This window comes from Annulohypoxylon truncatum (genome assembly GCF_022578515.1).
Source record: "Annulohypoxylon truncatum strain CBS 140777 unplaced genomic scaffold F4807scaffold_1, whole genome shotgun sequence".
Classification (NCBI taxonomy): Eukaryota; Fungi; Ascomycota; class Sordariomycetes; order Xylariales; family Hypoxylaceae; genus Annulohypoxylon; species Annulohypoxylon truncatum.
Genome location: NW_025953787.1, coordinates 1,119,419 through 1,144,979, shown reverse-complemented (window position 1 = coordinate 1,144,979; position 25,561 = coordinate 1,119,419). Strand labels below are relative to the sequence as shown.

General features: G+C 47.3%; 11 protein-coding genes across 11 annotated transcripts; 6 read left to right on the top strand and 5 right to left on the bottom strand.

The window, feature by feature from the left end:
- Positions 1–1,074: 1,074 nt before the first annotated feature.
- On the top strand, positions 1,075–1,478 carry F4807DRAFT_455327 (uncharacterized protein; the record flags this gene model as incomplete). Its single annotated transcript, XM_048000701.1, has 2 exons — positions 1,075–1,177; positions 1,234–1,478. The coding sequence occupies 2 exons, from the start codon at positions 1,075–1,077 to the stop codon at positions 1,476–1,478; spliced, it is 348 nt and encodes a 115-aa protein (XP_047859396.1).
- A 369-nt stretch (positions 1,479–1,847) lies between these two features.
- Positions 1,848–3,215, top strand: F4807DRAFT_404866 (NAD(P)-binding protein). The gene is made up of 2 exons (XM_047996168.1): positions 1,848–2,660; positions 2,744–3,215. The coding sequence occupies exons 1-2, from the start codon at positions 2,012–2,014 to the stop codon at positions 3,082–3,084; spliced, it is 990 nt and encodes a 329-aa protein (XP_047859395.1). The 5' UTR covers positions 1,848–2,011; the 3' UTR covers positions 3,085–3,215.
- Positions 3,142–4,229, bottom strand: F4807DRAFT_455325 (uncharacterized protein; the record flags this gene model as incomplete). Its single annotated transcript, XM_048000700.1, has 2 exons — positions 3,142–4,135; positions 4,195–4,229. The coding sequence occupies 2 exons, from the start codon at positions 4,227–4,229 to the stop codon at positions 3,142–3,144; spliced, it is 1,029 nt and encodes a 342-aa protein (XP_047859394.1).
- A 1,818-nt stretch (positions 4,230–6,047) lies between these two features.
- Positions 6,048–6,725, top strand: F4807DRAFT_404863 (uncharacterized protein). The gene is made up of 2 exons (XM_047996167.1): positions 6,048–6,301; positions 6,346–6,725. Exons 1-2 carry the CDS (start codon positions 6,202–6,204, stop codon positions 6,582–6,584), a joined length of 339 nt encoding a protein of 112 aa, XP_047859393.1. The 5' UTR covers positions 6,048–6,201; the 3' UTR covers positions 6,585–6,725.
- Positions 6,726–7,894: 1,169 nt separating this feature from the next.
- Positions 7,895–9,365, bottom strand: F4807DRAFT_11506 (mitochondrial import receptor subunit tom-40). The gene is made up of 3 exons (XM_047992818.1): positions 8,917–9,365; positions 8,196–8,834; positions 7,895–8,143 (listed from the first exon to the last, which is right to left on the bottom strand). Exons 1-3 carry the CDS (start codon positions 9,271–9,273, stop codon positions 8,036–8,038), a joined length of 1,104 nt encoding a protein of 367 aa, XP_047859392.1. The 5' UTR covers positions 9,274–9,365; the 3' UTR covers positions 7,895–8,035.
- Positions 9,366–9,733: 368 nt separating this feature from the next.
- Positions 9,734–12,656, top strand: F4807DRAFT_404858 (bifunctional 6-phosphofructo-2-kinase/fructose-2,6-bisphosphate 2-phosphatase). The gene is made up of 6 exons (XM_047996166.1): positions 9,734–10,327; positions 10,659–10,847; positions 10,898–10,933; positions 10,981–11,248; positions 11,307–11,387; positions 11,435–12,656. The coding sequence occupies exons 1-6, from the start codon at positions 10,314–10,316 to the stop codon at positions 12,458–12,460; spliced, it is 1,614 nt and encodes a 537-aa protein (XP_047859391.1). The 5' UTR covers positions 9,734–10,313; the 3' UTR covers positions 12,461–12,656.
- Positions 12,657–13,448: 792 nt separating this feature from the next.
- F4807DRAFT_404852 (cysteine proteinase) lies at positions 13,449–16,478 on the bottom strand. Its single transcript, XM_047996165.1, has 4 exons — positions 15,918–16,478; positions 15,175–15,865; positions 13,959–15,119; positions 13,449–13,861 (listed from the first exon to the last, which is right to left on the bottom strand). Exons 1-4 carry the CDS (start codon positions 16,110–16,112, stop codon positions 13,854–13,856), a joined length of 2,055 nt encoding a protein of 684 aa, XP_047859390.1. The 5' UTR covers positions 16,113–16,478; the 3' UTR covers positions 13,449–13,853.
- A 1,603-nt stretch (positions 16,479–18,081) lies between these two features.
- F4807DRAFT_404843 (uncharacterized protein) lies at positions 18,082–18,775 on the bottom strand. Its single transcript, XM_047996164.1, has 2 exons — positions 18,606–18,775; positions 18,082–18,540 (listed from the first exon to the last, which is right to left on the bottom strand). Exons 1-2 carry the CDS (start codon positions 18,743–18,745, stop codon positions 18,390–18,392), a joined length of 291 nt encoding a protein of 96 aa, XP_047859389.1. The 5' UTR covers positions 18,746–18,775; the 3' UTR covers positions 18,082–18,389.
- A 296-nt stretch (positions 18,776–19,071) lies between these two features.
- F4807DRAFT_455321 (54S ribosomal protein L7) lies at positions 19,072–20,326 on the top strand (the record flags this gene model as incomplete). The annotated part of the gene is made up of 4 exons (XM_048000699.1): positions 19,072–19,316; positions 19,383–19,978; positions 20,056–20,144; positions 20,201–20,326. 4 exons carry the CDS (start codon positions 19,072–19,074, stop codon positions 20,324–20,326), a joined length of 1,056 nt encoding a protein of 351 aa, XP_047859388.1.
- Positions 20,327–20,599: 273 nt separating this feature from the next.
- Positions 20,600–21,325, bottom strand: F4807DRAFT_455320 (Fes1-domain-containing protein; the record flags this gene model as incomplete). The annotated part of the gene is made up of 1 exon (XM_048000698.1): positions 20,600–21,325. The coding sequence occupies one exon, from the start codon at positions 21,323–21,325 to the stop codon at positions 20,600–20,602; it is 726 nt and encodes a 241-aa protein (XP_047859387.1).
- Positions 21,326–23,184: 1,859 nt separating this feature from the next.
- On the top strand, positions 23,185–25,532 carry F4807DRAFT_404835 (uncharacterized protein). Its single transcript, XM_047996163.1, has 7 exons — positions 23,185–23,510; positions 23,617–23,647; positions 23,796–23,851; positions 23,942–23,972; positions 24,033–24,804; positions 24,856–25,087; positions 25,145–25,532. The coding sequence occupies exons 1-6, from the start codon at positions 23,504–23,506 to the stop codon at positions 25,084–25,086; spliced, it is 1,128 nt and encodes a 375-aa protein (XP_047859386.1). The 5' UTR covers positions 23,185–23,503; the 3' UTR covers position 25,087; positions 25,145–25,532.
- The last annotated feature ends 29 nt before the right edge of the window (positions 25,533–25,561 follow it).

Here is a 25,561-nt window from a genome sequence, read left to right as displayed (position 1 = left end):
CAGCTTGATGTTTGCGATATGATTCGAGAAAGGGGGTCGTCCCCGAAAAGAGCCGCGTCAAGGTGATGATCATCGGGTTAAATGTTTAACTACCGGCTATACGGGGCTGCGAGACGATCTCCATACGATATAGGCCATGCCGAGGACGGTACGGAAGTTTGCCAAGCTCGAATAGGAATGCCATGAGTTCCGTCTATTGTCAGGCATAAAAAAGGGTTAGGAAGATATTATGGCCATATAAAACTTGGTAGAAATTTTGAAGTCCTAGACTTATGACTAGAAGAAAAAGTTGGTGACAAATATCTAAACGGCAAATTAGATTTTACTGGCCAAATTTAATGCATATGTGATAGATATCTATGTAAATGTCTTCTGTATGGTAGTTAATAATATATCTATCATGATATGATGAAAACTTCTATTTGTGCCAACCAAAATATAACTAAATCAAGAACGAAAGGTTTTAGTAACATAAATATAAACCAAAAATGCGGCCATCTAAGGAATTTTCCAGTGCTTATACTAATAATTACTAAGTAGTAAAATAGAGACATTGTACAATACCAAGAGAAGACGATTTGCGCCAAAAGCAGCAACTAAGGAAGGGCATACTTCAAAGACTCTGTCCCTCTCCTTTTGACTGTGACGAAAGATATCTGTACTATGTGGCTCAAATGATGGCTACTATCTGGGAGTGACTCGAAAATAGAGTAAGGTAACATATGATTTCCAGCGTAGGAGGTTAGGTTGCTGGGTTCCAGTATCACCTAACCTACCCAGAATTGTTTCTCGATGATTCAATATCGTACTTAACAATAGATAGGGTCTGTTAGATTATTTAACGAGCATGTCTTCCCAGGCGATCCTTCTACTTTATTCCTCATCGCAACAATAGAGCTATCATATTATTGTTAGTTTGACTATCGCCATTTCCTACTTCTCTTATTTTGACCTCCAGCCGTACTAGACATAAGCAACGACTGCTTTAGAGATCTAACCTTAGCTCGCCTATCATTGACTTATCTGAGGCCATCCCTAAGCAATCGCTCGTGGTCAACGCTATACCTCCTAGATATGCCGAGGAGAACTTCACGCGTACAGCTTGAGGAACGGGTGCTGGAATACGACAGAGAGGCACACCGTATCACCGTCAAAAGGATTAGCGAGATTACGCTAAGTAATTACCCAACTTTTCAAACCATGCATATGAAGTCAATGTACTAATACAACTAGGTCCTGATCAATATTGGATTGTCCGTCTCGGTGATGACTCCGAGCGCTGGGATATCTACGCCGACGAAGCCGGGGACAGGATGTGGGCACAGACGCCAGAAGAAGAGTCACCGAGTACCGGACACTTCGTCAGTCGATTAGATCTTCGAAATATTGGAACGCGAGGCAGATTCTATAGGCGCTGCGGGAAGCTTCAGCTAGTCTATGTATTGAAGCCCTTGGGTTACTTGTTCCTGTCTGATTAAGAACAAGTGGAAAAGGGACACTTCTCATACGGATATCTAGAATATTTGGCCGGGTTGTTGATCTAGAGATTGATGTCTCATAGCGATGGATGACTGGGTGTGGTTTTCTTACAATATTAATGGGGTTGGGATTGGATGCTTGGACAGCGGTTGGTAATATGAAGAACAATGTCTATTTGGAAATGAACAAATAATTAATAAAGCCTAACAACAATATGTAAAGGTTATTGTATGCCATATCGTATTCATAGTTACAGCAGAAGTTGAGTTGTCTACGTACTGGTAGGCACTCTCAACCCAACCCTGTCGCTCATAAGACCACTAAAATGGTAACACATGTTACACAAAGGGATACGCTTCCAACAGGACCAACAGGAGAGACAAAGTGCCAACTGCAGCTAGCCAACCCCTCCTTGCATTTTCCCTCTTGGCTCATAAGTAGAAGGGAAGGTTCAATTCATTATTCGTGCGCGACACCAGCTCCAGCCTTTACGCGGTCAAACTTTCTTCGTCCACCGGGGAAGTCGGTCGCCATGTCCCTTTCCGCCTTGTGGCAGCAGTTCTTTCCCCCCAGGCCAACATTTACCGACAAGGATGTCAAACCCGGCAGCCAAGTAGGAAAAGTCTTTATCATCACCGGGGCCCACTCGGGCATCGGCCTGGCCTTGCTAAAGATACTCTACCCCACCGGCGCCACTATCTACCTCGCCGGCCGCTCGCCTGCAAAAATGGACAAAGCCATCCGTGAAGTTGCCGCTGCGTCATCTAACGCCACAACCCCTGCAACGCTCAAGACGCTCTACCTTGACATCACGGACCTTGCTACGGTGAAGCCCGCCGCCTCCACCTTTACCTCTCGCGAGACCCGGCTCGACGTCTTGTGGAATAATGCCGGTGTGGGCTGTCCCGCCGAGAGCGTCACTAAGCAGGGACTTGAAGTTCACGTGGGAGCTAACTGCGTGGCCCCCTTACTCTTCGTACAAGAGCTCCTTCCGGTCCTGCGCGCCACCGCGCGGTCGCCCGATACGCCCCGGGCTAGCGTCCGTATTGTCTGGTCCGGCTCCCTACACATCGAGATGACCGCTCCTCCAGGAGGGATCGACTTTACGCGTATTGACAGCCCGCGTCCCGAGGACGTGAGTCGGCTCGACTATGCGGCCTCGAAGGCCGGAAATTGGTTCCGTATGTTTTACTCCTTTTTGTCGGGAACAAATATCTCACAAACTCCTTCGAAATATGGTAATTAATAATTAACGCTGATGTAGTGGCGGCCGAAGGCGCCCGACGATGGGGGGCGGACGGCATTATGAGTGTCTGCCAGAACCCGGGAAATCTGTACACGAGCTTTTACGATAACGAGCCGTGGCTGCTTGTGCTATTTCTCAAAACATTTATTCTGTACGAGACGCGGTACGGTGCGTACACCATGCTGTTCGCGGGCCTGTCGCCACTAGTAGGTGAGGGCGGCAACGGGGCGTACATCTGGCCCTGGGGTCGGATCAAACCCGTTGCGCGGCCAGACGTGCTGCGGGAAGGGGCGGAGGAAGGAGGCAAGGCGAAGGCATTTTGGGAGTGGTGTGAGAGGGCCTGGGAGAAGCACATCTAGGGTGTTGAAATGATCGAATACTTGACTGCCTTCCGCTGTCTTCGACACTAATGCCTCTTACAATAAGCCATTTTTCGGCACAGCTAACCCCCGATAGTTCCACTGATGTTTACAGCCATTTACCGCATCGTCAATGTCTTCATTGCGCATTCCGTGTGCATCTTTGAGGTGAGCCCTGAACCTGACCTCGTTGATTTCACGCTGGACTTCATCGTGACAGTTCCACTCCTTCTTACAGTAGAAATGCCTACCCAAGGCGAATCGATCCCACTTAGGCCTATTTGCTCGAACTCGAGCCCGTCTTGCTTCAACGAGCTTCTCTGCGCATGTCCTGAACAAGTCAGATACCTCTGGCTGAACGAAATAATGATTAAACGCAATTTTCATCCTCTCCATTGTATCTTCACCCGTAGCCCTTGGCTTCCAATCGTCCATCTCAACACCACTTGGCTCCCCTGGCGAGTTCAATCGGTAATATGATAATGGCGCATTGGGATCCGTCGCTTGTCTCATCATGTATTCGTGTGTTCCTTCTGGATCACCAAGACGGTGTATAGCACCTTTTATCAAGCGCAATAATGGTGGGCCTTTTGCCGTTTCTCTCGGTCGAGCTGTTCCGACACTGACGAAGGTTCCTACTCTTACTCCTTCAGGTAATTGTTCTTTGAGCTCATCTAACATATACTTGGCAGGGTTGTTAGCGGTCCCAAAGCCGCCGTCCTCGAGTCTCACTACAGGCGGTCCTGTTGTTTCCTTATGCCCGGTCGAGTTCACATTGCCTTGCAATGACCTAGCCTCGATATTCATTGTTGTGTCTCTGTGGAAGGGCGGACGTCCCATTAACCCATCCAAGTTACCATGAGTTTTGAGTTCGTATGGTTTAAAGTACATAGGCGCCGCCGTAGTCGCTCGCGCAACTTGCCATACGCAGATGTCTCCTGGCCTACCGCCGCGATTGGCTCTCGATGCATCATGTCTCATTTCGTACGAACGGAAGACCCAGGGTGCAACAACTGTGCCATTGGGTCCAGTTCTATTTGCAACGACGAATCTGTCGGTGTGTTAGTGGTGTTCAGGATATGTATCCACGAATATAATAGATACTCACACCTGACAAAGCCCAATTTCAATGTCAAACCGAGCATCTTGAGGGTTCCAATCTTTTAATTCCTCTCTTTTTCGAACCACATCCTTGATTACCCTTTTAAAGTTTTTGGTACTATATTTGCAAACGCTGACTATTCCAAAGGTATTCAAACTGTGGAGGGGGCGAGGGAGACCAAAAACCTTACCAGCTAAATGCTGATATTCATGAATGCAATCGTCCACTGGCATTCTAAAACGTCCTAACATTATTGCGATCAATCTAATTGAGCCACTATTAGTTCAGCTATTTGCCAAGGGGAAGAAACGTCTTACCCTCCAGTTGATGTCCCGGCAACATAATCGAAGTAATGACATGGCAAGAATGGGGAGTATATCTGGAGGTGGGACACGTTGGGTGGCACCTGGCAAGGATAGAAACTTGTTATCCCTTCTTCTGGGATTTCACCTAGAGGGTCCGTTGCATCTCTTCTCCTCTCTTCCTGCGCAATATCATGCATCAATCGCCGAATGCACAAGAGGCTGAAATAACCTCTCACCCCGCCCCCATCTAGACTTACAGGTTAACAACATTGTCGAGTTAATCTATATGTGCAGAGTGTTAACGAACCGAATGTAAGAGCATGCCTAGTCATCCAAGGGTCTTGATTAGGCGTCTGATCGATACGATAGACCTCTTCTGACGATGATTGACCTGCCATGTGTTATTACGTAAAATCAAATTTATAAGCTCAAGGGTGTCGTCCTAAAGTCAATATATTTGTAGCAATAACGTTGTTATTACTATGATGATATGTTTTGATTAAATCGTAGAATTTGGAGGGGAAGACGAATTACATATATATTTTGTGAGCGTTAATATAGTAGGAGAGTTTAACCCATGAAAGAGCCGGAACTGAATAGACATCTCACGCACCTGTGTGTCAAGGCTCAATGTTCTGTAAGACCTTCCTCCAAAGCCTGCAAGCCGTATATTCAGCCTCCATGCAGAAGAAAAATCGATCCGCACCCTCAATTTCCGGCTTGAAAATGAATATCGATCGTCTGCATGAGGCCGGCTTCACTATTACAAAGTGCAAAATCTACAGAAACCAAGTGTCGGATTGACCGGACTACAGGTACCTACCTATTAATAATACAAACAAAAAACTTTACTCTTAAAATAAGTTTTGTCAACTATCTAGCTTCCGAGGGATTATCTGTATTCGTCATAACTGTGGCCTCTTCTTAGAGAGACGTCTTAGATACCGAGGCTCCTTATGATACTACCAAGTTACATAGAATTCGCCCGTAGGGAATGTTGGGTGCATACGAAAATACTTACATATGTGTTAATAAGGTACATATAAGATATATGTAATGATAGTATTTCAAAGGTATCCCATTGGTCAGTATAAGGCTACAACTCCTCGAAATTCTGATTCTGGTTGGCTAGATTTACTGTACAATCGTCTCAAGAGCCTCAGCCCTCACGGGGTTGCTCTATTAAGCAATTATCACTATATATTACTTATAATGTACCTAATCTTCCGCTAACTAAGGAGTTGACGTTAATACTAGCTATCTAAGTACAGCGCAGTCCATATATATACGCGCCAGCAGGAAGCCTATATAATAGGTACCTAGCATCAATAGCTTCCACTTAAGTGAGCGTAGAAGTAGACCGGTCTAAATAATAATGTCTGACATGTTTCTTGGTTGGCGCTCGGAGTCCGCATACTTACATCAGGAGGCTAACAGCCATGTCAAAGCGGTGGTGGCTGGGTCACGGTACGCATGAAGCCACCCCCCCTAAGGATGTTGGAAAGGGGGCGTGATGATTGCTGCCCACCGAACTTATTCAACTTCTTTAAATACATGCCGTGGCCACCAACCTGATAACTGTTTATCCTTTTTCACCTAAGACGAAAGTTGATACCTTACCAACCGAGTTGAAAATATTTCGTGAAACTCCAAGACATTCTTGAAAGTCTTTAGTCATTGCCGAATTGTTTCGCTTCTAGCATATATATTATGGATTCTACTTCATGGCCTCGTTTAGCGAACCGAGCTTTAGTATATAACCCACGAATAGCCCGCGTCACAATCAAGAAAGATAGTACGGTTAAAAATGGTGAGCGAATCTCTTGTCCTAATGAGCCGCTTTAACAAACATAGGGGTACATAAATATTGGGAGTTATCTCTCAACGAACCGACAAAAGAAAGCCTCGACTGCTGGGACCTCTTCATGGATAGCAATGGGAAGGAAACATGGGCGGAGAAGGCAGAAGAAATACCCCAAGATGGATACTTCATTGCCCGGCTGGACCTTCGGACCCTGGGTATAAAAGGAAGACTTTTTCGGAAATATGGGAAGCTCCAAACGGTATATATCCTCAAGCCTGAAGACAACTAAGCAGGTAATTGTCTGTGGGGAGGGACACAGTGATGTTTTAAAAATCGGTATGGATATACCTACTTGATGTTCGTTATGCAATTAGTTCTAGTATGATTTCAATGCTGTTTAAAGGGCGTGTAAGCTTTTCTTGTTATTTGATCATGAGATATTCCAATTTAAGCTACCTAGTATACATACAGTGACAACGTGTCATGGAAAGAATAGGTTAGGCGCCCATACACCAGAAGACAGACTTAGGACTTGAACCAGGAAATGGAACTCGCCTTGTCCTGTCTTCACTATCATGATGTGCGAGATGCCCTTAACCTAGGTACCTACGTGCTCCTATTGACCGCCACACTTACTACATATATGTGAGTGCGTGTCAGCGGTCGTTCCAAACTCCGACCGCTGTAATATTGTGGCGTCCGAAATCATGACTTGGTTGGTGTAGGGCTACACCTCTATCTGAGATTTCTGAACCGGTGAGAACAGGGTTGTCTTTCGGGGCTTCTGCAGGAGCCCTTAGTTACGTGGCTGCTATGGTCACCCCAAACTACCTAGGCATATATCCTATTTAGCAAAGCGGGGGGGGAAGGGGGGGTTGAGTTTATAAAATGACACTGGTGGCCGATGATTTGAGGCGATCATAAGCGGTCTTCTGTCACAATAAGCCATCGCGGAATGCTGCACTGATTGGATCCTGAGACATAGAATCCTCCGCATTCAATGGAATATCTCTAAAATAGGTACTTGTGTGGTTCACGAACACTATGCGCCTATCATGACACAATTATACGGCGGCGAGGCTTGCGGATTCACCTTGCCGTTTCGTCTTGGGGTCCGACGTTGGCTTATCCCCTTTTCTGCTAATTCTGCCAAATGCGTTAGGAGAAGCCGTGGTCACTGGTCATGGGGTTATACACGGCATGGGTTACTATGTACAGTACCCAAATAGAATTACAAGCGCCTCTCCGAAAGACGTCTCGAAGTATCGTTGACGACCAATGCCACGCACCCCCATCATCGATTCATCGCGTATAATATCACCAATGCATCCCCGGTGCCTTTCTAGTGGCCATAATCCTATTCGTACACCTTTTTTTCGCGCGTTGCCACCTGGTACTCCTTTTAAGACGGACGATGCTCGGCCTCATACGAGCTCAATACTAGGAATTGTTGAATAATTGGTGATCGGTGCGAAAAGAAAGTCTAAAGTCGTGAATTTTGATGCAGCATCCAACCCACCTAGCGACTTCTGTGTCGCATATAGAAGCAGGGAATATGCTTAATAAGACAAGAGGGGTGGGAAACTAGTTGATGCTGCATGAGGTCTCCGGCACACCAGTCCGGCAACTATTGCTGGAATTCTGGCACCAGATTACTGAGATCGTGTATTAAGGAGGCGGTGGCGAGAGGGGGGAGCTTCTATGCTGAGAAAGTCATCCAAATGTGACAGAGATGGTGGCTTAAAAGGGGATATTAGGTGACGCCTGAGGGCCAAGAGCTTCTTGTTGCTCCTGTAGCTCGTCGCCACCACTCTCGATAGTAATTCCGAGGCCGACCTTGGCGTTTCGCTAGAAGGAAATTAGAAAAATTACTCCGTGGTAAGACGTTCAACAGACTTACGGTATAGTGATCTACGTCGGCGCAGAATGACATCATGACAGGTGGTGCCACGCGCTTCTCTAGTATACAACCCAGCTTTCCCTTAGAATCGAGTTGGGCTCGGAATGTTGACATGCGGAAATCGTACTTCACGCCGACAGCTGTAACGCCCTCTTTCTGTAGACCACCTCCCATCACGCCTCCGGGGCCGGGAGAGACTTGAAGAGTCATATCGACGCCAGCCTGGACCTTATCCGACAGCTTTCGCCAGTACGTTGTGTTTAAAGCGCCTTGAGCATGCAGCTGTGCAGTCGCAATCCAATCATCTGACTTATACTTTGCGCAGTACGACAAGGCAGACTCAGGCGGTTGGTTGAGTGCAGCTCGTTGCCAGACCGCCTCGATACCGAGCGCAAGTTTACGGGTAACAGACTGAAGGTGACTAAGAATATATATACCAGTCAATCCGCCTTCGAGATAAGAAGGGTTCAACATCTTAACAGAAGAAGTGAAGTCGCTTCCAGTATACTCATGCTCGATTGAGGCCATATCCTGAGCGCCTATCTGGCACTGAGACTTGGTGACTAGTGAAGAGTTCCATCGGTAGTTGAATCTCGTAGATAGCAACCCAGAATTGTCTATGTTTCCTTGCAGGAAGACCTAGAAGATAGAATAACATATATCAACAAGACGCTCGTTTGCCGCAACCAGAAGATTTGATTTTTGGTATGAAGACACCGACCTTGTTGGTACCAAAGAGCCCCGCAAAGGCATAGGGATTCTGATGTTCGCCCATTGCGAGTTGATGGGAGACCTGAAATAACGGCGATAGGCTGACAACCTTCGTGAGATCTGCCCTTATACCCGAATGCATGTAATTGTTGAGGGAAACTTCACGCTGCACTTCCTTTGCGATCGTCTCGACACTACCGGGGTTGGACAAGCCGAGCTTGGCTCGTCGCTCAGAGAATGAATTGTATGCATCGGATATGGCATTAGCTAAAGGATTGGCTGTTAAAAATCCTAAGGGCGACTGCGACTGCGACTGCGATTGCGACTGCGACGGCAGCGTTGGCAGCGACTCGATATTGAGGGCCATTGTGGAATGTGGTGCCGCGGACTGTGGGCTGTGGGCAAAACTGACGTCTTTCGCCTTTTTTTCGTCTTTGATAAGGAATGACGACAGAGAACTCGGCCGAGTCTAAAGGGAAGTTTAGAAGTTTGCTGTCGTCATAAAAATGAAGAAATTGCCAGACGAAATGTGTGGTGACGACGGATGCTACCTAGCTTCCCAGGTCTTGTGAGCTCCCGACAATTGGGTCAAGATGTCGTTTTTTATTAGCTTGCGGGTGACTTGAGAAAAAAATCGTTCCTTGGGGTTTTTGCGGCAGTGAGATCAACATCCTTGTCTTTGAGATCCCCACATTTGATTGATCGGAATAATCCTAGCACCGCTCCAGAGCCCTTATGAGGGTATTACGTAACCGCGAACCTTACCTAAACTCCCGGGGCTCCACTCACTTGCAGAGTGTGTATATGTACGTACTTCCCGCATGTGACGTTAGTAAAGGAATAATTGAAATCCTCATCTCTACATTAAACCCACTTCGCATGAGTGAGTTTCAAGAAACTCGAAGTTCTCTCTTCTTGGATAACCTTATCTTTCAGGAACTACGTCCAAGGCTTTATTCCCTAGTGGTGGCAACGGGTTCCGCCCAAGCATCAAGCTTCATATGAGCAATTTGGCTGCGCGATTACTACAACCGTTTTGAGCTTCTGCGGAATTTCCTGGTGTTTATCGAAGGATGAAGGATGGTTGTTTTTCGCCTCCAACTCTGTCTGTAAATCATCCTGTGACCACCGGATTTTGAAAATATTGGCCTTCGTCTACCTCCAGGGGTAGTAAGCTATTACTTTATAGTGAGGCTTTACGTTTCTGGTCGCAATCCGGAGGTTGTTAAGTCCAAACCCGTCGCATTCGAACATCAATTTTCGTATTACTCGACTGCGTTTCAAATTGCCTATTTGCAGGTGAAGAAAACGATTACACCCTAATCTGCGAGTTGGCGTAACCGTCACCGTGGCTCTTAACGACCTAGGCGATTCAGGAGCAAGGACTGCTGGAAGCAGGTCAAAATCATGGATACACTACTGTAAGTGGACTGTCCTTGCTTGATGATTGTCCTGTCGTTTGAGCGCGCTTGCGATACGTCGATATCAAAATGCAAGCCAGGGGCAGCATAATGGTTAGTTCTGTTGCCATTCTCTTGACAAAAAGGACGTATGCAAGGGATTGTTTACGGCTATTAGGCAACCAAAGCACGGGATTGGCAGACATATCCTTTGTCAAGACAGAATTTAGTTGTCACCTTTTCGATCCATGCCATATAACCCCTATTGGGTTTCATTGTCCCCTCAAAGAACATGCAGCGTCAAGTTCGAGATAGCGATGTTTACTACCACGAAGGGTACTAATTGGATCAGAACTGCGGATATTGCCGCGAATGCCCCGAGATACCGACGCAAGAGCAGCACTTTCATCGATGGGATTCATGATGTTCCGGAAGATGGCGATAGAGCCCCTGCCCAACTGTACAGCACTATGTCTGGAAGGCTCTTTCATTCCGGTCGTATTGCAATTGTCATGGTCGGGCTTCCTGCTCGAGGAAAAACGTAAGTTTCAACCCATCCATCGTATTAGGTTACCACTAATATCATTTTAGTCACATTGCCGTTTCATTAGCAAGATATCTGCAATGGTACGCTTTTTGTTCTCATATAACGAATCCTATCTCATGTATTATAGGTTGGGTGTTAAAACACGGATTTTCCACCTTGGGGACTACCGTCGCGCTACTGTTGGTCAAGGTGGCCATGTACCTGAGGACTACTTCTATCCTAATGCCTCTCCGGCATCCGTCGTTCTACGCCAGAAGATCCTTAAGAAGTGCCGCGAGGACATCTACGGCTGGCTCAACCATGAAAACGGCCAAGTAGCAATATATGACGCGGTCAATCCCACTGCAAGCGGTCGTCGGTCGCTGGCGAAGGAGTTTGCAAAGCATGACGTTCAGGTAGGATACTATATCTAACCGACATCCGATGATAAAATCTCTTGATTAACAAGTATAGACTCTATTTCTAGAGTCATATGTCGACGACGATAATCTACTTAGAGAAAACGCACGTAACGTCAAAATCGGCTCTCCCGATGTATGGATCAGGATTCTTCTTTGTTTGACTGCGGCTGATATCTGTAGTTTGCCAACATGGACCCCGATGAAGCCGCGAAGCTCTACCTGGAGCGCATGGAAACCAAAATTCCTGTTTTTGAGACGATGGACGAAAAAGAACTAAATTATATCAAGATGATCAACGCAGGCCAGAAGTTCTTCTACAACAACGTATCCTTCAACTATCTCTCTCACCGTATCGTCTTCTACCTAACCAACACCCACATCAAGTCTAGAGCAACATTTTTTGTTCGACCGGGCACAGCGATGGAAGAAGAAAGTTTTAAGGCAGACGCGCCCTTGTCCGAGGAAGGGCAAAAGTATGCTAAGGTAATGACCGAGACGGTAATCAAGCATCGCGAACAAGAGCGAGCATCGCATGGGCCTAATGCGCCTTTACGCCCACTAGCAGTGTGGTGCTCAACACGTATGCGCACGTTGCAGACGGCGGACGTCTTCAAGGACCTCGGATACAAAGTTCGTCAGCGTAGTCAGATGGCCGAAATCAACCCAGGAGTATGCGAAAGGCTCAGCGAACGTGCTATCCGCCGTCTATATCCCGAAGAAGTCGAGAAGCATGAACTTGACCCATACCACCACCGTTATCCCCGTGCTGAATCTTATCATGATCTTGCTGTACGGCTTGAACCAATCATCCTGGAGCTTGAACGCGAGCAAAACGACCTGCTAATCATAGCTCATGAGAGCGTGCTGCGCGTACTCTATGCTTACCTGATGCATTGCAGCACCATGGATATCCCCAATCTTAAATTCCCGCGGAACGAGATTATCGAGGTCATCCCGGGAGCGTACCAGAACGATGCCAAACGTATTCACATCGCCGGCCTCGATCCCAGGACAGTTCCTGGTTCCCCAGAAGATATACGTATACCCGTACCAGACAGCACTAGCGCTAGTGACACTCCAGTGCCCCTACCGGGCGGCGGCCTTTCAGCACCTGCACTACCCCCTATCGTTGTCGAAAAGCCACCGGAGAAGGTTGTAAACACAGCGGCGGAGGCCGTAAGGGACAGAATTACCGATGAAGATTAACTCTGACCGGGACCCTTCGTGGCTGCTTACAGACATGGGAAACAGGCACACTAATACATTCTGCCCTACAATTCTGTATAAACATGATTCTAGGCAGTATTATGATAAGTGTGTTCATGAATAGATGACTATTATATGATTCGACATTGCAAATAGGTTGCTGTCTTTTGTGATACCGGACAAACCTGTGATAGCGTAGCAATATCAAACTTACAATTTACTATGTATTTGTATACTATTTTGCAGGTAGGTAATTGATACCTCAACTTTATCTCCTGCCAGTGGTGCATCTAATAATCTAACAAAAGAAAAGCTTCAAATATCTAGGGGAAGGGATCAGACCCGTCTTGATACTGCCTCTAAGATAACCATGATAAAATTACGACCATCCAGTCAGATGTCTAAGTATACATATAGGTAGCTTGTATCTGATTTCGGAATATGCAGCATATAAAACCAAGAATAAACAATAGAGTTACCAATTTCCCGACTCTCCCCTGTTCCAAATCTAGCTAATGGCCAGCTAATAAGATGCAACCTTTCTCACTAGGATCAACATCCATCCAATCACCCCTTTAGCCATTATCACCTACCTCGATCTAGGTAGGTACTGACGTACCTAGGTTTAAGCTTTACCGAACTCTTCGGTATAAGGATTGACACGTATACCCGTACCCACTCCCGGCTAGATCCGCCGAAGCCCAACGTACTTCATAGATCCGGGGAGCCGCGGCCCGCTCCTGTCTCCCCACCCCGCCCCGACCTGCATCTTATGTATCTAGCGGCGCTGATGCCGGTTTTCCGCCGTTGCTCCCGACTGTAAGCATCGGCAGGGAAAGGGGGGAAGAGGGAAGGAGATGCCGACGTTCTCATCTTGAAACCTCGACTAATTCCCTCGGCTTCCTGTTAGAATGAATGCATGTGCAATATAGTATGCCCTGTCACCCTATAGGGGGTTATATGAATTATCACCCTAGGTAAATTGCAGCGAAGTGATTCGTTCATATTGACGGATGTTACAACTATCATCCAGCACCTAAAGCACAAGTAGGGATGAACATGCCTTTCCAGTCATTAAATTATTGTTCGTCAAGACGACCAATTCGTATCACTAATGAGCTTCATTACACAGTACAAAAACCGCGTCTCCTACGACTTCATCAAATCTCAAAACGCCTTTTGAATGCTGTCCAGTGGCTACTTGTCCTCTAGCACTCCATGCCCATGCAATCCATAGTTTTCAGACCAAAAATCAACTCGTTACCGACGTATGCTTACAAACCAGCCGTGCCGTTTTTATGTTCCTCGCGGCATATCTTCTGTATTGCCAACGCCTGCCGGGTATCTTGTTTCTCAAATCAATCAGACCAACCCAACTGCGTAAATAATATCATTACTGCACTATAGCATAGGATTAGCGTGAACAATTCTCTAGGTTTGAAGGAGAAACAGGAAATTCTCCGACACAGTTGGGGTGAAGATAGAGTAATATACTTACCAATGCATTCCCTATCCGGTAAATTCATTTTCTTGCTATCTTTCCCTTTCCCTTTATCCGCTCGTTGTTTCGATTTCCCTCTTTTCTGCGTAGGCGTTGCATCTGACCCATTCTCTTTTGCAGGGTCTCTACTAACATTCTCGACAAATTCGTAGTCGTCTTCAGCTTCCGTAGATATCGAATCTCGCAGTGGTTCTTTGCTCGATTTCATGAAGCCCCCGAACCTCGTCGCTGTCAAACTCTTTCGACCATCGCCAGCCTGGCTTTGAGGTCTACTCTTATTACCGCCTCTGAATCTTGCAGCAGCCCGACTAAGTCTCTGCGCCGTGGTCTCTTCTCCGGGTGTGACAGCCGGCGAAGGCGCCTCCGATACTGCAGCCGGGCTTGGGACAGTTGAATCATTGTAGATACTCCCTCGGCGGGATACGCTGAGGAACCCATCCTCATCTGCAAAGCTGCGGCGTGGTCGCTCTAATTCAGATGAAAAGCGTATGCTGCTGCTATTAGTTGATGGTTGTACAACTAAGTTATCAAAGTAACTGCTGGGTCTGCGAGAGACTGTGAGCTTGTCCTGGCTTTGCGCTGCTGATGTCTCGGAGTTTGTTAGATTAAGCGCAGCATCGTCGTAGGATGGTGGTTCTACGTCCGTGCCTTCTGTTGAGCTGGTCGCTACCTCTACTATCGGAACAATCTGATAGAACAATAAGTAGGGCATCTCTTCCTTAAGCGATTGCTTGATATCATCAACAAGAGTGACTCGCTCAGTCGCAAGATCGTCAAATTTGACCCATTGTGCCTCTTCGTAATCCGGAGGGGGGTCGCTATCATGTCTGCGGTTATCAGTGAGAAGCTTAGGGGCGACTCGACAAAATGAAACATAATGCCCGGAATGTAGCGAATCCCCTCGGTGGCATACTACAGATTGGAGCACAAGCTTGTAGTCGGCAGCAAGACCACTTTCTTCCACCTGTCTCTCGTCGACGATGAAATGAGGCAGTCGCAAGCTATCAGGGATATCGATGTACGTATTCTGTCGCTTCATGTTTCCCCTTTCATCTATCATGTATCTCTTTAGACAGATACCAACAACCGGCTTTTGGTTAAAATGTCGAGCAACCTCTAAATCGCTTTCTGGCTCCTTATTCGCCGGTGAGTGCCACGCTATAACATAGTTTAGTTTCATAGAATTTAAGAGGTAACAGGCTTTCTATCATACGTATTAATCTAAAGAACTGCCAAGCAGGTATTGTCACAGCTCTAACAACAGAGGCAGTTCTCTTAGCTCTCTGGAATAAGCTTGCTGCATCTGATTCGGTCGGCTTTCCTTGCTCGTCGAGCACGACTCGTTGAATGATACTTTCTGTTCGGCTCCGATGCGGGTGTAAAATTGGCTGAGATCCTGAAGCTTCCGTATCTTCGTCAGCTTGACGGTTAAGGGAGTGGGAGTCTGGAGAGACTGTCCATCTTCGCTCTAGATAAGGACCGGTCTCAGCTTCGTCTTTTTGGTCTTCCTCAGTGACAATTCGGATAGTATCTTTTAGTTCGGTCGAAGTAGTAGGAGATAGAGATTTTGATATCGTGTTGGATCTTTCCGCTGCCTTCTTCTCGTCAAGGCTATCTCTGAGAACATCAACCTGCGAGTTGAAGTATTCTTCTAGACAATCCTCTAACTTAATGCCTTTACCATCATTATCTGGCGGCACGGCAAGATTCAAGAGCCTTTCGTATACGACTTTGTGATCCGCATCGTCATTCTTGCCCTGATGAAATAAGTCGACCTGCAAAGTAAGGAGAGGCAGCTGAAGGGTCTCTGTTATAAATGCAAAGGCTTCAGACGTGTCCTGCTGCTCTAACAATTGCGCTTCTCTCCAACCACATGCTGCTAACGCATCTTGAATATGTTCCGTCTAATTTGAAATTAGTCCTACCACGATCACACAGGTTGGAAATGTCGCCTACCATGTCTGTTTCGATTAACTTCCCGCTTCTCAACATGTTTACCCAAAGTCGTAGCAGTACGGCTAGTTTCCTCTGTGGTTCTTCCATGGTTTCATTTTTGAGCATGCATTCGAAAGACTCAAGCTTCGCAAACATGGCAAAGAGCAAGGCGTCGAGATAGCAAGTTACGTTCCCTCGATTTTCAGCCCCAAGCATGTGAACGGCGGGGTTGTAGCTAATAATCTTGCCGGAGAGGGATGTCTGCTGTAACGATAGTAGCTCGATAGCTTTTTCGACATCGCCGGAAGAGTACTTGGAATGGAGCACATATCGGACCTGATCATCGTTGAGGACGGGGAAATCTAGGTCAGCAATTCGTTTTCGTATGTCGTCGATCTGTTCGAGTCAAAGGTCAGGTCACCTGAAGCGCAAGTGAATATCGACGGCGTGCAGACGCACCTTGGTCGCTTCCTTTTCTCGCTCCGTGTCGGCATTCGCAGATTGTTTGGTAGATTCCGGTTTGAATAGGGAAAAGAAGGACTCGGAGGATAGAGGGCGATGCTGGGAAGAAATGGTGTAATTAGCACAGATAATGTTAAGATGCAGAGTTGACAGATCCGATGTCACCTTACCTTATGGGCGGGATCAGATGATCTACCACGACGGTGACTATTCTTCTCGCGGCGGCTTAGGAACTTCTTAGGAAGGCTGGTGGTCTTCATGGTGGGGTCTCGCATCGTAAAAAATTGCCCGAGGGCCTACGTTGGAGGGTGATAAAAGGCGGCAATCGTCGATGATTTACGATTTGCAACGACGCAACATGCTCTCAATCATATTTCGAATTTGTAGATGCTCTGTGTGACGTCAAATGAAATATCCCCCTTTCTCTTTCCCCTTCTCTTCTTAAAATGGAGTCGACGCTTTGGAACTGCCACTTGTAGATGAACGGGTACGCCAAGACTAAAGGTTGATGGTCGAGACGTCTTGGACCAAAGCCTAGTGGTTGATTACAAGGACGCGGTGTTAAGGCTGAAGATGATGGTGAAACAGAAGGGAATCTCGCATGATTCAATGTGAGGAATTAATGATAGCGTCAATTTGATTTTATTAAAACGAATAGAGAGGAAAAGAAGGCGTTTTGAGAGACAGCGGGAGCTTGCAGCAGCCAAGAATCTAGACAAGTTGAAGTAGTGTAGTTTGCGTTGCTAAGCTGCTAGGGCCTGTAGGGCCAGGACGGGTTTGCGCAGCGCTGCACAGTACCAAACGGAGAGTTGAGGAAGCCCGAGGGAGCGTTTCGCGTCAAGGGTTCCGCCTAAAAAGGAACAATGGGCGATCCAAGATTGACCGGCTTGCGTTCCTATTGAGGATTATCTTATAATCTGATTCGCGTGATTCAAAAAATAGGAAGCATTTCAATCCACGGGTCCTGGTCAAGCATCCCTTGAGAGATGTTTCTCGAATCTAAGAGGTACCTAGGCTGGTAGGCAACACACTAAAATTTTGGTGAGTAGGGCGAGCAGAGTGAGCTCCAGTGGGTGAGGTTGTCAGGTTCAAATGTTGTGTAAGTCGGTGGAAACAATAGAAAGGCAGAGACCCGAAAAAAGGTGGAATATGACCAGGCGTCCTTTCCGTATTGACTAGGTAAATTTATTGCATCATATGTATTATGAAGTCACATCTCTGAGATATAACATTTACACTCACACAACCTTAATCGGTACATTGGAAGTCTCGCAACTTAAAGATCTTGGATGTTTTCCTAGGAAGGTGCGATGTGAGAACTTTGAGCAGCACCTGGCTTATTTCTCGGGACGAGCGAAACTAAAGAAACTAAATCTGGTCCGTACCTCGAAAACACGAAACCTACTTTCCCTACGAAGAAGTCTAGAAGGGCCGTTCTTCAATTTTATTGGTAAGACCCTAGCGCTGCAGACGGGGATGCTTGGGGGCTTTCCTTACCTTGCCGTGGGCGATCGAATGAGATCTCGCCTTTTTTCTTCTTATTAGCTAACACCTTACTACCAGCCAGTTGACTCCATCGGCTGACGATAAACCTCGTTGGTTGTTCGGCGCTATAGCTGAACAGTTGAAGGCCTCACGATGTATATGTACGATAAACAGAAATCTACTTATGTCTCTGTGGGTAGACAATCTCACTAGTAAACCTCAGTCGTCATAAGAAAACGCATATGATATTGACAAGGACAACTAACTATGTACGTAATCTGAGAATCGTTGAATCCTGCAGGTGATAATATAGGTGTAGGCAGCTACAATGCATTTTGCATTTTTCAGCCTCAGCCGGCAACTTTTAGATCCCTGAACATCTCGTGATACGTCTATACCTAGGTATGCTACGTAGCATGTACATTCATGATCCGGCAGGTCTGGCACTTCTAGGTGGTCTCGTGCTGCAGATTGTAGTACCAGTACGAGTGATTCATCATGATGGATTACCAAAAGGAGATAAACTAGTACCCGTAGCCACGGCACCTACGTAGCCCCTACAACGGAGGGTTCGTCAGGTGATCGACATGCCATCATCCAGCTGGTGGTATTGTTGATATCTTGAGTCTCACGTTTCTGAAATAAACTCAACTTATGTTTGGTAACGATTTTATGTGATATGCGCTTTTTTGTTTTCCTGGTAATCTGAGTTATATACTGAATATCTGTGATATGATGCGGTTTTCTCAACTAGGTACATACCTAGTATCCATAGATGCTCGGTGGACTGTGTGGTATGTATCCACGCTTAAGCAAACAGCAAAGTTTATGGCGCACAAAAAAGATACCATTGCTGGAGAGATTGGCCATCTTATAATTCCATACGATCTAGGGTCAATCATACAAAACCAAAATTTGTGAATCAATTTGGTGTGCCTACCTTCAACCTTTAAGACTTTCAGCTCGGATTGATAGGATTATGTAAGGCAGATCACACAACGTGGGGTTAATACTGCCACAACAACTTAGCCAATCATGTAAAGGGATCCTGAAGATTGGAGCTAGGGCTAACAGGGATTAGATCCAAGCAAAGACCGGAGATTAGTTTCGCCGGAAAGCTTTCTCGGTGGGATGGCACATTGAAATTTCACTTCTGAGGCCCTAGAAGATTGAATGCGCGAAGTCGCCATTGAGCTCAGAACTCGGTGTTAGCAGGCGCAAACACATCATGGCGGCTCTCAGAGAAATGCCTCGGGCCGGCCGACAGCTTCTCGGCACCATATCGTGGTGGAAGCCTTGCGCAACGAACTTCCAAAGATGTGCATCGACCGAAGCCGCTGCGCCTACACCCGAAATTCCTGATATTGAGCAAGACTCCGGCCTGGCGACACCAATTGTCACTAGGGAAGGTGTTAAGCTTACCGATCCACGAAAGCGAGCAAGCCGTAGAAACTACGAGCTTCCCCACGAAAGGTAGGCATAAGGTCCATACCATGGAATACCAGAAAGGGGTCAAGTTGATGAATATTCATTGTCTAGATACCGATACCGTCCTCCAAAATACGACCGAGGACCTTTACACCCAGTCCAACCGCCGCCATCTTCGGACCCGGTCGCTCGAAACTATTCCCCTGGACCATTCAACCTACCCCGACTAAAACAGACCTATCACTCTACCATCACCTCCGATATCCTGACCTTAACGTACCAGCACATACCCCCCGGCACTCCCCCCAGTCCCGAAAGAGTACGGTTACGGGAATGGGACGACTCGTCGCCGTATATGAAGAACCGACCTAAACGTGGGCCGCGAGGCAGAGGTGTTCTCTACCCTATTGAGAAGGACCTCAACTGGCGCAATCTCCCTGAGGTTAAGGCTGTGCATTTATCCATGTTCATACCGCAGGCTAAGAAGAACCCGGATCATCTCATCGTCGCACGTTCGGTACTGCAGACCATTACAGGCGTCCGCCCCACGATCTCAACAACCAGAAAGAGCGTTGCTCAGTGGGGTATTGTCAAGGGCGACAGGACGGTTGTCAAGGTTAGTGTCTACGGAGACCAGGCCTATGAATTCCTAGACAAGATCATTCACCTGGTGTTTCCAAAAATCAAGAATTGGAAGGGTGTTAAAGGTTCGTACCCCTTAACTGCCTAGCGCTTCGAGAAAGCAAAAAGAATGAGACATGGAAGATATTAACAAAAAGCTTAGGCTCTGCCGGCGACCACACCGGGGGCATCAGTTGGGGTTTCGAACCTCAACACGTGCAGCACTTCCCAGAAGTCGAGGCTAATTATTCAGTAAGTCGCCGAGATAATTGGCAACAGGCTCATCCAGTCGCTAACACATTTATCAGTTATATCCATCTAAGATGATTTCCGGCTGTCGCTTTAACCTTGAAACTACGGCGAAGTCAAATAGACACACCAGGCTACTCTGTATGGGTTTAGGCATCCCGTTCGATGGCGAGTTAGTAGATTAAGAGGCGACAACGCTCCTCCGTCACCATGTACATATATCATCCCGCCACATAAGATGCCAGACACTGTAATACAGCTGTAAAATATGAGACATCACTAGTCATAACGAGTAGACGACGTAACTGCCATTTCATCATTTTAGCAACCGTGACTTTCCCCCAAGTATATCGTGACTGCCTAAGCCCCTTTTTAGTGACCGGATGTATCCACCAACGCCGATAATGCCATGATGTTATCCCCTATCCCACCATCTCCCAATTATTATCAAGAGATATCTATGCATTTATAGCCTTATTCTTCAAACCGTTCATCAATTCGTTTACAGCGTCCATATCCGTCGCGTCCAGTCCCTCCTGGACGTCCTCGCCTCTCTTCCGCAACTCCTTCGCGGCGACGTCTAGCGCGGGCTGGTAATTCCGCACGGCGGAGCTGAGCGCGTAGACGGCCTTGCGGCGCACATCCTTCGTCTCTTCTGCGGCCCCGTTAGCGGCGACCGCCTCCCCGGTCGTCTCGTCGCCGTCGCCGGCGCGCTTCTCCATGGGCAAGCGCTCGCCGAGGGCCATGCCAACCAACTTCTCGACGCCGCCGAGCGCGACGAGGCGTTCCTGGCTCGGCGCGTTGTTCTGGACGGCCGTGCCGACGCACCAGGCGGCCATCAGCCGCAGCTGGTCCTCCTCGTGGCCCAGCAGCTCGAGCAGCGGCGTCCACAGCCCCAGCTTCGAGAGCAGGTTCGCGTTGTCGAGCGACTCGACCAGCTGCTCCAGGTTGTCGAAGGCGGTCATCTTCGACTCGAGCGTTACTTCTGGGTCCGTCGACGTGATCGCCGCCATCGACGCCTGCATCAGCTCCGCGTCCGACGGCGCGCCCATGATCGCGGCGAGCGCCTCCGCGTTGAGCGATGTTTTAGGGCCCGCGGGTTGGGGCGCCGAGGGGTCGGCCGGCGCTGAGTTTTCGATGCTCCATTTTAGGAGCTCGTTGAGGTTCTTGTCCATTCCTGCCATTTTTGTGGCGGATTTTCTTTTCTATGCTTTGGCCCTTGGCGGGGTTGTTCGGGCGTTTGTTGCGAAGTTGGCGGTTCTGACTGTTGTCGACTTTTGCTCTTGTTAGGGATGTGCAAGGAAGTTTGTTGGAGTTCGGTAGATTACGTCGTTTGGGACAGGGTATCAAGCGATCGATCGTTTTTTCCGACGATTTTGAAAGAATTTTCTGCCGACGTAACTTTGATAATGGTTCAATATAGTGGTTGGGCGACGTTTTCGAGTATTTCTTTGATTTGCAGTTATTGTCTCCTCGATTTTGTTCATTCAGTTGTTAAAAAGTTTCGACTGAACAGGCTGAGTATCTTGTCAACTATGTACATTAAACATAAGCTTCTTTTGAGATCTCCAAGATTCGCGAAGCTTCACAAGGATAGGGTCGATAAGCCGGAAAAGTGGAACCCCTGAAAAATAGTCGCCAATTAGGAGGTTAGGATAAGATTTAAATTAATACTATTTAGGTATACTATCTTCTTTATTTTGGTGTATAATAGTAAATGTCACAATCTTCTACCGAATATCAAATTCTATAGCATGATTACATATCCACCTGGCAGTTATGTACCAACATCCAGATGGATATATATTTCAAGCCTCACGATGCTGTTCTAATTATGACCTAGCCACAGGGGTTGGTCGAGATGCCCCGCTGCAGATGCCCCTCACCCCGCCTTCGGTTTCTTGACCGCTAAGACCCTGGTTTGAGATAATAACATGTAAAATTTGTTGAAATCGCCATGCTACGATGCCAAAACCAGATGATACCATATTCAGGGTTAGCTGGCTACCTCTTATTAAAATTACCACCTTTTCATATTTCTCCTTTCTTCCTTGTTTCGCTTCAGGCTCGTGAGTATTCAACGATTGCCTAGTCGTAGATAGTTTGGTATACATAGTGTGTTACGTCAGACTCGTATAGGTAGGCCCATATCGAAGTCACTGTTGTAGATGCCTGATTATTTATTGCTCGTGTTTGAGGGGAGTAGAAGTAACATAGCACAAATCACCTTGCCCCTGATTGCGCAACCCACTCGCCCCGTGAGATTGACATGTTTGACCCGGATAGGCGATGCCTGCTTGGCGCCGACCAATCGTGATTCCAGGGTATGGGGAATGGGATGTTTCTTTCTCTACGTAATTGTGTCCCCTTACTGTATGTATACCTAGGTGTAGCTGCTAAGCCACAAGCATACATCATGAAATGCTTATGCGCGGAAGATCCAAGGCTACTAGGTACGCCCTCGGCCCTCGGGGTGTGTATTAGGACGACTGAAGTCGTAGACTGTCGAGAGAACCCCTGGCTGACCATGTACGGTGAGGTGGGTTAGGTTGGTTGCCCGGTAGTCTTGGCGAGAAGTTGACCTTCGAATTCTAGGCACCTCAATATTAAGATAAGACTATATGCTACTACTAGGTCTGTATATATGTACCTAGTAGGCTAGGGGACTTCAATGTTTGTTATTTCGGTGCCTTCACCAGGATGCTAATGCTTACCTACTATGCTTCGCAATAAAATGTCCAAGTCAAAGATGGGGGATTATGAATTCGATTGCCTAATCCAGCACTAACCAAAGGATTCACCAGCTCATCTTAACAATTTCTGCTTTGTGACAGCGGTGAGTGATAGGTGTGCTGTTGTTGTTCAATAAGTACAGCTGGGTACAGTGAGTTAGCTGGTTTAGGTACCTAATATTTGTGTGCGCAGAGGCCATTCCTGCCATTTCTGCCGTTTCCTGCCCCTTTCCCCCTTGTAAAAAGAGAAGGTACTTCGGTACCTACATACCTGTGCCGTTTCTGATAGGCGTACGTATTTTGTACTTGGCCATTGCCCCGCCTCTTTTTTTGTTCGGCCCACAAGTTCTTCCCATCGAACTGTGGGATCGGTGCATCAAACCAGCTTCGTTCCTCCCTTTTCTCCCACACTCTCGCCCCAGAAGCAATTAACTGTCCGACTCTTCTACCTTAAAATCAACTTCCACCTAACAAACAACTCCTCTCCTCGTTGTCTTTTGTCCACAACAGGCTTCGACAAAACACCATCACCTTTGCTCTCACGATCTGGGAATCGCGTGGGCTGAAAGTAACGACCTCATTCTCTTCTTTTATTAATCTTTCGATACCTAACCTACGTAATCCATCACAATGGAGGGTATGTAATTTGTCATAATCTGTCAACATCACCTCCTATCCAATCCCACCGGCTTCATTCGAAGCTTCGATGAGTTTACAATAGCTGACACGTATCCCATCTACAGAGGAAGTTGCTGCCCTCGTTATCGACAATGGGTAAGATCTCGCCTTGTTTTGCCTCGTCTCACCGCATCCTGCAGCGCGCATCGGTCGTAGGGGTCTTGGATCCAAAACACGATCCGAATTCCACGATTTCAACATCTAGATGCATAATGGTAGAACATTTCAGCTAACTCGAGCCTAGTTCGGGTATGTGCAAAGCCGGTTTCGCCGGTGATGATGCTCCCCGAGCTGTTTTCCGTAAGTCCTGCCCCTTTGCCCAACGACCGCCCCCGCTTGAGCCTCATGGCGGCCTCAATCTCGGATCTGTTTTCTAACACTTCAGTATAGCATCTATTGTCGGTCGTCCCCGTCATCATGGGTTAGTAGTCGATCCCGATAACATACTGTACTCGCGCAGCGATATCTAACTGTGTGCTAGTATCATGATTGGTATGGGCCAGAAAGACTCGTATGTCGGTGACGAGGCACAGTCGAAGCGTGGTATCCTAACGCTGCGATACCCCATCGAGCACGGTGTTGTCACCAACTGGGATGACATGGAAAAGATCTGGCATCACACCTTCTACAACGAGCTGCGTGTGGCTCCTGAGGAGCACCCCGTCCTGCTCACAGAGGCTCCTATCAACCCGAAGTCCAACCGTGAGAAGATGACCCAGATTGTCTTCGAGACCTTCAATGCTCCCGCTTTCTACGTCTCTATCCAGGCCGTTCTGTCCCTGTACGCCTCCGGTCGTACCACCGGTATCGTGCTGGACTCTGGTGATGGTGTCACCCACGTTGTCCCTATCTACGAAGGTTTCGCCCTTCCTCACGCCATTGCCCGTGTCGATATGGCTGGTCGTGACTTGACCGACTACCTCATGAAGATCCTGGCTGAGCGTGGATACACCTTCTCCACCACCGCCGAACGAGAAATCGTGCGAGACATCAAGGAGAAGTTGTGCTACGTCGCTCTTGACTTCGAGCAGGAGATCCAGACTGCTGCCCAGAGCTCCAGCTTGGAGAAGTCCTACGAGCTTCCCGACGGCCAGGTCATTACTATTGGTAATGAGCGATTCCGTGCCCCTGAGGCTCTGTTCCAGCCTTCTGTCCTTGGTCTTGAAAGCGGTGGTATCCACGTCACCACTTTCAACTCCATCATGAAGTGTGATGTCGATGTTCGAAAGGACCTGTACGGAAACATTGTCATGGTACGTACTTTATGCTCCACCTTCGAATTTAAGCGCTAACATGATATCTAGTCTGGTGGTACTACCATGTACCCTGGTCTGTCCGACCGTATGCAGAAGGAGATTACTGCTCTTGCCCCGTCTTCCATGAAGGTCAAGATCATTGCTCCCCCTGAGCGAAAGTACTCTGTCTGGATCGGTGGTTCTATTTTGGCATCTCTATCTACCTTCCAGCAAATGTGGATCTCTAAGCAGGAGTACGATGAGAGCGGTCCCTCGATCGTTCACCGCAAGTGCTTTTAAGGTATTGTTAGATTAGCCTGTTCTATCTTGGCTTTTCCAGTATCTAACTACGAACCAGCTTCTTAAACACCACGTGTCCGATAACTTCTCACGAGCCCGCGATGTTCCCAACCGGAGCATGAGCATTGCGCAGCTCCTACCGTTGCGAATGTATCCCAGTCGAGACTCGTATCTACAAAAGGTTCTGATAGTGGTCCGGAGATTAGGGCTGTATTACTCCAAGAGAAAAGAGAATATGAGGTGCTTTACTTTTTAGGAGGCCGTTCAAGCACGGGGTGGACTAGACAATTCCAGCCGAGGTTGATCATATACTACTTCTGTTTTTCCGTTCTCAAGTAATAAGCCTGGTGTGAACAATGTGAACCACAACACTTTAAGAGCCTAGACTTGTCATTGCGTGTTTAAATAGTGTAGAGTTGATTGTAATTTACGATTGCCAAGCCCAATCTTAGGTACGATTGTGCATTATGGTTCT